This window comes from Pieris napi, chromosome 19 (assembly GCF_905475465.1).
Source record: "Pieris napi chromosome 19, ilPieNapi1.2, whole genome shotgun sequence".
In the NCBI taxonomy this organism is placed as follows: Eukaryota; Metazoa; Arthropoda; class Insecta; order Lepidoptera; family Pieridae; genus Pieris; species Pieris napi.
The window spans coordinates 699,838-714,234 of NC_062252.1; the positions used below are offsets into that span (position 1 = coordinate 699,838).

The following is a 14,397-nucleotide window of genomic DNA, read 5'->3' on the forward strand; positions in this document are numbered from 1 at the left end:
CCGTACCTATAGGTAAAATATCGTATTTGTTACCATTTGGTAGAACTGATGTTCCATGAGCATTTACATTGGATGAAGTAGTATATATTTTGAATACTAACTAAAGTTCCTCGATATTACGTATATATGTAAGTAAAATTGTTTGCCGAAAGACCCAAAACTGTGCAACCGTAGAGTTCTCACTATCGTCTCAATTTATCTAAACACGAAGGTGTTAATTAGGATTTGAACTCACGACTGCGACATATAATTTAAATAAAAATAAACTTTAATTCAATGTGGTAGAGTACAAAATTGTATATAAAATAGTTAGATGTGAGATACGCAAATGTGACTATTAAGGGAGCGAGCGTGGTTTAAAATTGGCATGGAAAGGGTTGGGATTTCATTGCAATTAAGACGTTAGTAGTTTCTATTTTTACATTTAATGGTATCAAATCCAAAAACTAAAATTGAAACTTCTTCAGGCGCAAATGAGGGTAATTTTTTTAGGAACGTCACGAAGATGTGCAGCGTTTTTGTCGAAGAAACGGTAGAGAGCTATTGAGACCGATTGAAAGAGAGTGAGAAGGACATTATAGACATTCTATTTTTGAAATTAAAATTTCGTAAAAAGAATTTATAAAATACTAGTATTTTATACTTTATGCAAAATAATTTATTGAATTCTCAAATGTCGTGTAAATTAAAATGCCACTTGTTTTTATTAAATAACATCAAACAACAGAGATCTACATCCGATAATCTTTTTAAATTAAAAAATTATCGGCTGTGCAAAGCCAGAGTAGGTCATAAGTGAATAGTAATAAGTCTTACTAATTAAATTATTCCAATTCCAGTCATGTATCGTATACCTTCATGTTATAAAAAAATACCAGCAAATAGATATATTTAAGTAATGTAACTAAAAATACTTTACTTAATTATAAAAAACTCTGGTATCCTTTATTAGAAATAATGGCTTTATTATTCCTCTTTTATATTGAATATTGAGCAATCTTACTTTTTTTTGTATATATATATATGTAATAATTGTTAACAATGTTTATGTTTGAATATGTATTCCATTTTTGGCACTTGCGTAAGTATATAATGTAATTGTTTAGATATTCTATAATAAATAGCTGTAGAAAAACTGATAAGCAAATAAATAAATAAAATAAATTATTTTTTAAGTACGATTATATACTATTTAAACATCGTTTAATCACAATAAGTTTTGAGTATAAATTGCTTGTATATCCATATATCAACATACTAAGAACTAAAGTCTATGCAATACTGCAAAACCGATAAAACGTGAGCCTTATCAAGTGCAGTTCTCAGTTCTGACTACTCAGTAATACTACACGTAGGTGCACATAAAGTGATACGAGACGTATACGAGTATCAACTACGCTGGTTTTGAATTGAAAATTATTATATATACCTACCTATATATAGGAAATATATATAATCTCTATATATATATCAAATTCTCGTGTCACAATGTTCGTACCCATACTCCACCGAAACGGCTTGACCGATTATGAATTTTTTTATGCATATTCAGTAAGTCTGAGAATCGGAATATCTTTCAAATCCCTAAGTGCCCCAAATTTTTTTTTATTATTTTTAGACATTTTTTTTTTGTTTTTATTTTTTTATGATACAGCATACAAAAATACATACAACCCCTCTACGATCAACCTCTATTTTTTATTGGTTAATTAAAATCTTATGACTGGAACTCTGAGGTTTATATAGAGAAAAATTCACAGAGAAACCTTAAAAGTTGTCATTCCAAAAAACCGAACAGTCTCTGGGATAGCATAGTAAAATGTTCCATGTTGGTATGTACTAAAAAGGTAGGCTAAGTAAAATCACGTTAAGGAGAAACGAAGTTCGAGCAGCAGCTAGTGATTTTATAAAATCGTTACCAAATATAACCCATAAGAGATACATCCAATGCAACGATTCCAAAACAGAGTGCTTAGGGGAATAGGTTCATCCCTGGTACATTCGTAATGACGAACTCTATCGGGACCTTAAAGAAGACGACGCCACAATAATCAAATAAATTTCTGAAGTCCACGAACAAAGGCTCCACCGTGAATGTCGAGGCTATTCATGTTGACACTATGAGCCTAGTGAGAAAATTGAAAAGCGCAAAACTGTTCGAATTAGTGACTAAGTGTGAGTGCACGTTAGTGCTAGACAGTGGTAAGTGGAAAATAGTACACGAATAGTGTCTTCCCCTTAATAGAGACAGTAAGTATATTTGTTTATTTATATAGTTAAGTGTTATTGTTTTCTTATATTAAATATCCTTTTAAGTAATTAATAATTATAATTATAAGGTTAGTTTTAAATTACTAATTATTAGTTAGGTTGGTTCGTAATGTTAACTTATTACTTTACTGTTATTACTTTGTGCGAACTACTACAAGCTCATAAAAATATTTTACGCAGTGTACAATCAGGTAGTGGTCTAATTCGTATTGTGTGAGTATAGTACGTCAACTATTAAAATATATTTTAATATTTTTTTATAGTACAGCGCAAACTAGCTTACGGGGCGCCCTAAACAGTGATCGCAGCCCATGAACACCCATTTTAGTGGGTGCGTTGCCGGCCTATGAGGGAGTTTGAATAGATGGAGGTCGTATCTCCCAAGGTAGACCCCCACCATTAGTCTCTTCCACCGTTTCTAAAGATAATGAGTTGTGCAGCGGACCGTGGAAGTCTTCCAGCCACCAAGGGGAGGAGTAAGAAATTTTGAGTTAACACGGCTCATGCGGTGTGAAACGAGAATTAAGTTCGGTAGCGGTTGTTGTATACGTATATGTTCAGAGAGATATATAAATATAAACTTGACTTTATAAAGACACTTATGTTATTGACATTATCGGAAACGAAACAATAGAATTTATGAGTGTGGCAAAAACTAAAGGGCTCATATTGGCTTCAAGTGTGCGATGATTGATTACATTTTATAAATATTAACTTACTTAACTAATGTTAGGTTACTCGAGGCTGGAGGGATTTTTGATAGAGATTCTTGTCTACAGGCGTCTACATAACACATGCTAACGCTAGGATAATGTTTTTTTTAATATTGTTCTTACTACAGTGAATTAAGCTCAACTTACCTCGTAATGTGTTAGCGCCATACAATGGATGGTCGTACGGTACTGGCCTGTAGGCCGGGTGAAGTGCTGCGAGATAACTCAGCTCACTGGTAGCGCCTGCTGCCGCCGCCGCTGCTGCTGCTAACCTGAAGAAGAGGATATCTTTATTAATATAATTCTTTAAAGGCAACTCTTGAATCGTCGTGACGAATGTCGACGTAATATGACGTATTCAAAGATAAAATAAAACACTATTAGAAGCGTTAATATATTCATAGTAATATCCACTTAACATATCTACATTTTAACATTTATTTGAATCAGTTAAAACAGTTATACATCGACGCAAAAGAATAAAAGCTAAAAGCATTCCATTGCCGGTAATAAAATTATTACGCGAATCATAACATAATAATGCATCTCAGAAAATTGTCTGCCCAGAATAAAGAAATTATCCAACTCCAGACGAACAAAGACGTTGGGATCGAAAAAAAACAAAAATATGTCTGGCAACAAAATAAAAAGTGCAACTCGCGCGCCATTGCACAGCGTGACGTCTTCATGACATCTATCTCTCTCTGACACGTCACGGTCCATACTAGAATCCCGGGTGTGAGGAGGACAGACTAATGCCTAACAGGAAGAAAGTAGAAACAAGTTTTACAGATTTCGCAGTCTGTGTTTTTAAGGGTCATTGTGTGAGAATTATTTAGTCATTCAATATTAAGCGATGACAGCTCGTACTGTTGGGTATACGTCTTTTTGTGGGTAATAAGGACATGAAAGGGACACACTTCTGTGGCCTTACGAACTTCACTATACATTCATCAAGTAGACAAAGGCCGGCAACGCACTTGCGAGCCTTATCACTTAACATCAGATGAGCAACCCGTTTGCCGCCTGTTATATAAGAAAAAACATCAAAATGTTCCTTCCTGTGACCTGTGTGTTTGAACATATTTTGAATCTACAGCATCAAAGTAATTTATATTTAAGTAGCCAATGCACTAACAAATTGTATAAAAGTGTTGCTTAGAGACAAGAAATAATACTTTTATTCTATCCATAAACAAACAACGCCATATTGTAGACTATAAAATATAATCGACGTTATTATCTACAATTGTTATAATTACAGAAACTTTACAGAGGTAATTATTCATAATTTTATTGCGAAACTTAATTATTTATTGTGTTTAATTAACATTGGAACGTTTTATTACTGTCTGGAATCTTGCGCACGTATTTTAATAATACAATTGTTGATATGAGTTAATTACAAAATCGAACCTAAGTAAACAAAGTTCGGAAAGCTCGAAAGCTCGTGATCATTTATGGGGAGCAAGATATTACACCTAAACCATAAAGTCATTCAGCGCAGTAAAGTATTTTCAGTTAAACATTACATAATTACGTGATTATCCGATTGGCGGCGCCAAAGTTAATAAGCCACAATTTTTTCCGCGCACCACCACTATGTGGAACCAGCTGCCCACTGAATTGTTTCCGAACCAATTCGACTTAGGGTTCGAGAAAGAGCGTAAAAATTCTTAATAGACCTAACAGTTTCCACGTTACAGTCAAAAGTCAAAATCATTTATTAATATAGTAGTTTAGTCGACAAGTTGAAAATGGTACAAAATAGAGATATTGCTCTTCTTCGATCTTGCACAAAATAGAGAAATTATGTGCGATAGCTCATTGGATCCGGAATGACGTCTAGAAAAATGCCAAAAGCGTGTATTAGCACATAAAAAATTGCAAAAGTTATAAACAATTAAAGATAGGTAACACAATGTACACTTATGAACGTCAAAAAAAATATACACATATATGAAATGCTTCTAATTTAACATTTACTACCAGTTCTCAAATCAAGGGGCGTAGAACTGAAGAGAAGAACTGGCAATAAACTCTGCTTCATTAAACACATAAATATACCTTTCATTTATATAACTATGGCCTGCCGTATTAAAATACCAGTTTCAAAAAGCTAATTTTAGGTACCAAAAACTACTTAGGTGGTAATATTATTACCTAATGTACCGTGTCCATACACGCCAATCAACATAGATTATTATCGTTAATACAGACGTATTTTCATGTAACCAGTTTGTAATGTAATATTATCTTTTTTATCCTTGGTCAACTTACAAATCTAAAGCACTTTATAAGTAGCTGGTTTGTGGTAACTGCGCATCAGGTATGTTTTCGTAGCTGCGAAAATTACTGGATTTTAGCCGACCATAAATAAACTAATGAGGTTTTCAGGCATTTTGGACATTACGACAGTGGATGGTAATATTCTTGTAATTAATAAAAAAATATTATAGAACTCTTGTCAATTACTACTAAATTAATCATGAAAAAACAAATTAATAAAATAATGTACGCAACATTGTTTTTTTACTAAACATTATAAATAAACTAAGGGTACAAAAACACCACTACAGTGGTTTCAGCCTCAATTGGTATAGGCTCTATATGGTGGTGGTGATAGATCAATCAGGATAAAGAGTTTATTATTCAAATAATAACTATGTAGTTTTAAAAGCCGACAACGCACTTGCCTCCCGGCGTTGCAGGGAGAAACTTATTTGTAACATTCTGTCCCATAAATAATAGGCAAGCCAGCCTATTTCCATAAAAATAGAACCCAAGGCCCGCCAAGTTCAACGCGTTGAAGTATAGCATTTAATAAAATATTTATATCAAAGATATTCCGATATTTTTCGCAGAATCCCAAAACGATAAATCTGTCTTTATTCATTGTTATTTTTTATCTAATCTTAATTTATATACGGGTAAACGAACTGCGAACTTATTAAAGCGACATAAAACTTAGTGTTAACATTTTTATTAAACCGTGGTTTAAGCGTGATTTATATGGCGTATAATTTTGTTGTTTTAAAAAATATACTAATAAAATCAAATAAAATTGCAGGTGCACATGTACAGTCTTTCATTTAAAATGTTATCGTTGGAATTAAGTACATAATTTGAGTATAGAACGTACAAGAAAAATATATTTTATTATACACAGAATATTTGTTTAGCCTGGACATTTTCATATAACTTAACAATATTCTCTTATTGTTGCAGCATGTTGTCGACCACTGCTGGATCTGGCCTTTCCCAAAAATTTCCACTACGACCGCGTCCCCGCGCTCTGCATCCAACGTATTCCCTCCACCCTTACCAGATCATCTAGGCCGTCCAACTTCGCCCAGAATATCTTACCTCCTCAACGTGAACATATACCGTTATCTTCTTTTTCTTATCATGCGTTTATTGAAATGTTACTGATTTCCCTTAAACTAGAATATATATAAAATATAGTACAAGTTATGTAAATAAAATTATATACGTGGTTGGTAAGAAAAGCTCATGATTATTAGATTTTCATTTTTATATCTTAATTATACATTGTATAATGTATATATGTCATTTGGACTTTTTAGTGGTATGATTAAAAATAATTGTTATATTATATTACAGTTGAAAAACATCGTTAAAAATACATTTTTTTAAATTAAAGCAGTATAATACATAAACAACATTAATATACAAGGCAAAACGCCCCTTTGACCTTGTAGCCACATAGTTAATTGAGTCATTATTGCATGAAATATTTTTCCTTATTAAAACGGAACCTTCCTATTGGGCGGGACCTCCCTTCTCTTTGCTTCGATGGTCATTGAAATGAAGAATAATTATAGGCAATTTTTACAATAACATAATAATTATAGGTTATTTAATAATTTAATTGGCAAATAAATGATATCTTTGACTTAAATGTATGTATGGGTAGGAAAAATATACCTATTTCTACGGCTGAAGTATTCATAACTTTTGTTACATGCGAGCATATCTTCCAATGCAAAACAATTGTTTTACCAGGTATCGAAGTCAGCTTCGAAGGATGCGTTATGAACTATGCCGGTGAAAATCCTAATGTTATCATTTTGTTTGTTAAATAAAATCTATTGCGCAGTCTACATTCAGACTCCAAAGCTGACACATTAAACATTGTTTTTATTTTAAAAGACCCCCGCCGAGTTTACGGAAAATTTTGACATTTTATTTTTCAATGCGCCAAAATGACAGCTCAATTAAAATAAATGAAAAGTGTTGCCTGTGGTGTATCGATATTCGAAGAAGGCAGCGGGTGACCGACTATTGTGTTTGACAATTGGTGAATTATTGACACCGGAGAACCTTAACTTGTGAAAGCTTTGGGATACAGGTTTTTTTTTAAATAGATTTATTGCTATTTATTTTATATAACTGAAAATAATATAGATAGCTGGTAAATCTAGTAAGCTTTTCTTTCATAATCTTAGGGTAAGATTCGGAAAGGGTCTCATAGCTTAGCGGGGACACCTATTAATGCCACTAGGATTAGTGCTACTAGGATTAGATTGATCGGGTTCGATTCCCAGTCGAAGCGCATGTTTATTTCTATTAAATTAATTTTTTTCTCTGCCTTTGGGGGGGTTATCCGGTACCGGGCTTAAGCCATACATGGCGGGCACGGTCGATTTTCTAAGGCATGCAAAGGGCATCAATCCTAGAAGGAGACTTTGAGGTTTAGGATGAAGAAAATTAATGTGATTTTATTGCTTATTATGATGGCAACCATCCAAAGCAGGGTAAAATGAAAACGCCATTGCTTTAAGTGCAGTTTTCTGTATCTGCGTGACCATCGCATGCCATAGATTTTTGTGTCTAAGGTTTCCAATGTCTTACTTCACCGTAAGAGGAGTTGCTGCATCACCAAGAGACCACAAACTTATACGAATATAGAATAGACAGCGGTGGTAAAATAATAAATTATAATGATTCCCATTAAATTAACATATAAATTAGAAAAATATATTTTGAAATATTTATCATTATATAATATATTTTAATAATACCTCCTTTTCATTTATTCATATTACCAAAACAACTTAATCAAAATATAATAATTAATGTTTTGATCTAAATGTTAACAATATCATTAAGATAATGTTTATAGAGCAAAGATCGCGACAAGAGTCCGCTATAATTACGATTTGATTCATAATTTGAATTAACAAAGTAAATATATTTAGGAAAACAGTTTTCCATAACTTGCTTATAATATTGACCCGATATTTCATAAACGTTTAATGAATTGTGTCATCACGAGCTAACTGTAATATTCACAATCAAACGCACGAAACAGTTTACCTCAAATAGATTTCCCAAATACAATCATGGCAAAAATATTATTAAGTAATTAATAATAACAATCATAATTTAACTTTATTCATGACAGAAATATGGTTTTGACCAAATTTATCTAACGCTAGGGAGCCCCTGTGTTGTTGGTAACTAGATTACAATTATTCCGTGGCACCTACATGGTGCGTGGTAAAAACATTTTATTTAAAAGAAAAAGTAGTCTTAGTGTTATATCCAATCAAACAAAATTCATATAAGGCCGTATGTGTGTATGAGTATACGAATGGGTGTGATTGCGTATAATATGTGCAGTGTGCACTCTGTATTTGAGAGTGTGGCAGAGAGTTGAGAATGATTCACTACTCAACCCAGTGGTCATGAGTTCGAATCCAAACTGTATAAAGTATATACTACTACTAGAGAGATACACGGATAGAGACGGTTAACGGTATTTAAAATACTTTAAAAATTACCTATAAAGGATACTGAGGAATAAATATATTGGACAATGGATTACTTATTAATAATGATGACGAAATCATATCCATTTCAACTGAGTCAATGAAAGTGATAACTTATCATATTTATGAGTTAACATCGTGAATAGAAATGATTGATGTACCAATTAAAACTATTTTGTAGTTATTTGTGTAGCCGAGTACACAGCGCTCTTTGTAAAGCGAACTTTAGATGGCATTTCGTTAAGTAACGATCTGTTTATAATATTACTTGTCAGTAAATAGATCGCAATGTACGTAATAAAATGCATGAAATTAAGTGTTTATTTTTCTTATAAATGTAGCTAGATAGATAGAGCTAGAAAAACAGCAAGCCGTGTATGTTAATGTTTACATAGTGCATCAAAGAATATATAAAATGCATAATCGCTAGTTCTCTGTTAAATATATGTACGAAATGATTGGCTAATAAATTAGTATCGGTCCGGATGACTGGATTGGACAGGCTGGTTTTCTACGCTGGACATAGGACCTTAAGTCGAGTCATATTAACGCAGCTAAATTTGATTTATAGACATATGTCTAGTTAAATTTATAAAAATAGGTAAATTAAATTAATGATTCGTTGTTATCGAAGGTATATTGTCTAGCTCTTTTCTTCTTTAACTTCTTCGTTTAGCTGCAGAGATTTATGAAGATCAACAATTGCGTGGACTTTTTAATATTATCTTTACGCAATAAAAATATTTTTACACTCCTGTTAAGACAATACTCTCGCGCAGACCTATAAACCGTGGTACTAAAAATAATGGATTTATAGCGTATGTGTCGAAATAATTTTTATGTTATAGCTTAATTTATTATGACCGTTGACACAGTATGTTGGTTTTATCAGTTACGAAATCGGTTTTATTTTTTTTATGACCCATTTTATATGGTAATATTGAATAGATTTAATGCGGCAATTTAGGTGCGAGGTGCTTTTTATTATTCTTTTGTATTAGCAGTGTGGGTTTAACGAACGAAATGACAAGGATATGAAAGAGAATGCTGAGGTGGTTTGGCCAAGAATGAGAAGTAGGATATATAAGGCAACCCTGGATGTTGAAATGGGGTTGGGCAGGGTTTGTCGTAACCTGGACCAAATCCAGGAGGTACTAGAGAAGAAGAACACACACACATGGTGAATGTCATGAAAGTAGATGAAGCGAGAGAGGTGTGTCAGGGCCGTAGCAAGTGGAGATCCGTGGTCACTGCCTACACCTTCGGGAAAAAGGCAATTATATAAATAAATATTTTGTATATTATGTATGCCTAAACGCTTGCTAACGCTTTTGGTTGGTAGTTATGTTTCAGGACGTATTTATCTTGCTAATGAAAAATGATTTTGGACTAAATTTAGCTATCACTTCTTTATTAAGTGTTTTGTAATTCATTTGCATTCCAAAACCAAACCAAAACATAGCATTCGCATAGTTATTACACGTTATAATAACGTTTCATCTTTACATATATAATTTTACTGTATGTGTATGTCACTGAACTCCTCTTAAACGGATGGACCGATTTGAATGATTTTTTTTTGTTATGCATTTGGGTGGCGCCCTAGATGGTTTAGATTCACAAATCAGCCTGGCAGATAGCGCTGCAGTCGGTACTTTCATTCTTTGTTTAATATCCTAATCGCTTGAAATATCATACAGGACAATGTCTGTCAAGTCCGCTAGTATACTTATATATTTTTAGTATATGTTCGAACAATAATGATGAGAATCTGAGGCAATTTAACCTGGGAGGGTACTGTATCGTCATTCAAGTTAAACTCAGCCTATAGTATAATATTTAACCAAAGGCATACCAATTTATCCATTACCAATTTAGGAACAAGATTCCATTTTCGACTATAACTAAACAGTACATTAATGTTCCCTTTTAATCCATATGAAGAAAAAATAAACACGGACGTCCAAACTAAACAATCACCGACAAAATGCGGTAATAAATTGAATGTAAATATACATCGTAATAAATATTTTTTTGGTGTCTAGTCAAGATAAGGGAAAAAATAGATGCTCTGGAAATGTGGTATTGGAGGCGGATGCTTGTCCCTCTGGACAGCTAAGAAAACGTGTCCATACTAAGACAGTAACAGGTACAAAACCGTCTTTTGACACGTTTTTATAAACTCAACGCATTCTGGTTTTTTTTTTGGACATGTAACACGCAGCGTGAAAAAGTCAAAAGTCAATTATTCATATAGGTAACACAACGTACACCTATGAACGTCAAAAAAGAAATATATATTAAATGCTTCTAATTTTAAATTTACTGCCAGTTCTCAAATCATGGGCGTAGAACGGAAGAGAAGAAATGGCAATAAACTCTACGCCACTCTTTTTAATCGCCAAGTATTTTGTTAAACACAATGTTTGTAAGGTGCTGTACGTGACATCTTAAGTAATCAATAGTTAATTGTTAAGTTGAGGATTTGTAAACGATATTTAATTATATATCCACTGGCGCTTTTTTAATTGCAAGGTGAATACAAAAAGAATAAATAAGAAGAATACATTTTCCTGGTCCTGAAAACACCTTATATATTCGTTCCTCTGATATTGAACTTCTTACGTCTTAATACTGGTGTACGAGTAACAATAAATAAATATTTAACAGCTAAAATGGTCTTGTGGTTATCAATCAAAGTACGTTTATTCAGTTTAGATACGTCTTAGGGCATGCTTATGAATGTCAAAAACGTTTACAAAATTCGCAGGGGTGGTAGTGAATTAAAAAAGCCATTTTACTTAGAAAAATATATCTGTGTTTAAACACCCACATGCCTTGTACGAGCCTGAAGTTTCCAATCCTGCGACAGCCAAACTCCAGTCGTCGTCAACAGTTTGGAATTGTGAGAGCACTTACTTGAGAACATTATTTAATCGTAATAAACTTTGAAGTTTCTCCATAAAAACATTAAGTCGTTTCCATAATTATGAGTCTCCCATAATCTGAGTTAAGACAAGACATGGCATATAGGTAATAAAGTTCAATATAGATGTAACCAAACAATCAGTGTATTGGGCGAGAGCGTTGACACATGTGTTTACAAATAAATCTCTGGCGAGCCATGTACTTCCGGTGGGGTCGGTGACCTGAAATTTGTGACTGAGGCTTTAAGGCCGGAGATTATACTGTTAATAAACACCGCGTATCAACGAAGACCTGTTACGTAAGTTATATTATTATTATTATATTTAAGTATTAATGTATTTCAGTTTTTTAATAGAACAGGGGGCAAACGGGCAGGAGGCTCAGCTGATGTTAAGTGTACTGCCGCCCATGGACACTCTCAATGCCAGAGGGCTCGCGAGTGCGTCGCCGGTCATTTAAGAAATGGTACGCTCATTTCTTTAAGGAAAGTTTTTCAGCGTAGTTTTCTTTAAAGGCGAAGATCAGGTCAAGAGACGAGTGGAAACACCTAGGGGAAGCTCAAGTGGAAAGACAACCTGACCAAATGGCTGCTGATAAATAGTGTGCTATAAAATATAGAAAAAAATTATATTATCACTGAGTTATAAAGACCAGACTAATCAGCTACTTTACTTAGGTAATACTATATAAACCAGCTTTAAGGATTTAAGGACTTGATTCATAGAGATGTAAGATTTGTCGATCAATCGATCGATCGATCGATCGCTGATCCACTTACGAAATTTACTATTAAAGCAATTTTTACTCCACATTCTGCTTTATAATGCAGTAAATGTTGACAAAATTGTAATCAAATATCATGAACTAATAGTTGTTTCGTATTAAGTACCTATTTGTAGAAAAACCTCGGCAATTAAAAAAGTTACGCAGAGGTTATTGCCAGTTCCTCAAGTCCGTTCTACGCCCTTTGAGAACTGGCAGTAAATGTATTTTTTAACTATCGTTCATATGTGTACCAGTTACATATATGAATAAATTATATTTTTGTACGATTATTTTGCGATTTATTGTCATTGGAAAAATGAACAAAATATCAGGTACATATCGTGTTGCGTATTTACGCATGTTGGGACTAGAGTTGCTGACAAAACAGAATTGAAAGGAACATCCATTATTTGGATTTATATCACCCCTTAGACCATTGAAATAAATGGTTTCAGAAAAAGATTCAGCAGGTACTCTCCGATATGGAAAAGACCTGCTGCAGCTGAAACCTAGCAATTGGCGGGAAGTAGTACAGGACAGCGCTGAAAGTTTATCATATCGGAAGCCAACACCCTTTTTGGGTCGCAGAGACAGCGGAGTCACTAAGTAGATAAATGAAATAGCCACAAAAGGACTGATTTAGATCGCTTAAACCTGTCAATGTAGAATATTCTGTCGTTATATTCGTCGTCGTTTTTGCAAATCATCGTCGTCTTTGCAATGACGTCATGCGCAGGCGCATCTGCATACAGAGCACTTAGAGATAGGGTTAATACGGGCATTGACTGGACAAGGCTGAAATTGACAGCCAACGACCTGTCTATTTGCGCTTATTGCTATTCTATTGAAGTGCGTTTATATTTTTCGCCAATAAAGCACAGTAATGCTACCACGCAACCTTCACAAGTGATAGCGTTAGTTTTAATGATGTGTTATCGTATCACGTAATTCCAAGTTCAGGATATTAGTTCTTAGGATAATGACATCGAAATTGTAGACGTTTTCACTGTAGTAAAATTATTAACTAAATATTGACTCAATCATTGCAATGTGTAGTGGATTTACAGAGTAACGGGGCTGGTTTATTTTTTTATTTTATAGAACAGGGGGCAAACGGGCAGGAGGCTCATCTGGTATTAAATGATACCGCCGCCCATGGACACTCTATGCCAGAAAGTTGGTAAGTATTTTCTTCAAATGGGTTCGGAATACTTCAGTGGTCTGCTGGTTCCACATAGTCTTGGTGCGATAGAAACGGCCGTAAAAAAAAGCTCAGTTGTAGAACGGCGAACTGCCTCCAGGTCCGATGATAAAACATGATCATGTATTCAAGTCTTATTGTAACAAACAATTTGTTAATTTTACTATTTTGCATAACAATCTTAATTGTATTTGTCAAAAATCATTTAATCATATAGGTATCGCTATCTACACTTATGAACGTCAAAAAAAATTAAATGTATATGAAATGCTTGTAACTTTACAATTAGTGCCAGTTCTCAAATCAAGGGCGTAGAACGGAAGAGAAGAACTGGCAATAAACTCTGCGCCACTCTTTTTAATCGAAATTTTTTTTACACAGCATTTGTAAGGAGCTGCAACCATTACACCATGTTACACATGACATGTTACGTAATTAATAATAATAACATTAATTAATTAAAAACAAACACTTGTCCTCTATCTATCTAGTAAAGAAGTGTTTAATAAGATTTTAATTGTAAAAAAAATTTAATAAATACAAAAAATTCCGATCAGCCATGTTTTATATAAGTGTGCAAGTATTTAGTAATTAATACGGGGCTATCGGCGTCTGACCCGAGATAAGTGCAGAGTTGGTAACATTTTCTTAACGCCTTTTTATCAATTTACTTGCTGACGTGTGACTCTGGTATACTAGAAACATATTGGATTTTGACCCGTTG

General features: G+C 33.6%; 1 protein-coding gene across 2 annotated transcripts in view; it reads right to left on the reverse strand.

Annotated features, from left to right (window-relative positions):
• Positions 1-14,397, reverse strand: part of LOC125059059 (transcriptional activator cubitus interruptus) — a 98,289-nt gene that overhangs the window by 29,811 nt on the left and 54,081 nt on the right. For both annotated transcript variants that reach the window (XM_047663251.1, XM_047663250.1), the window contains exon 3: positions 3,132-3,256. In XM_047663251.1, coding sequence (XP_047519207.1) covers positions 3,132-3,256 — 125 coding nt within the window. The remainder of the gene's footprint in view (positions 1-3,131; positions 3,257-14,397) is intronic.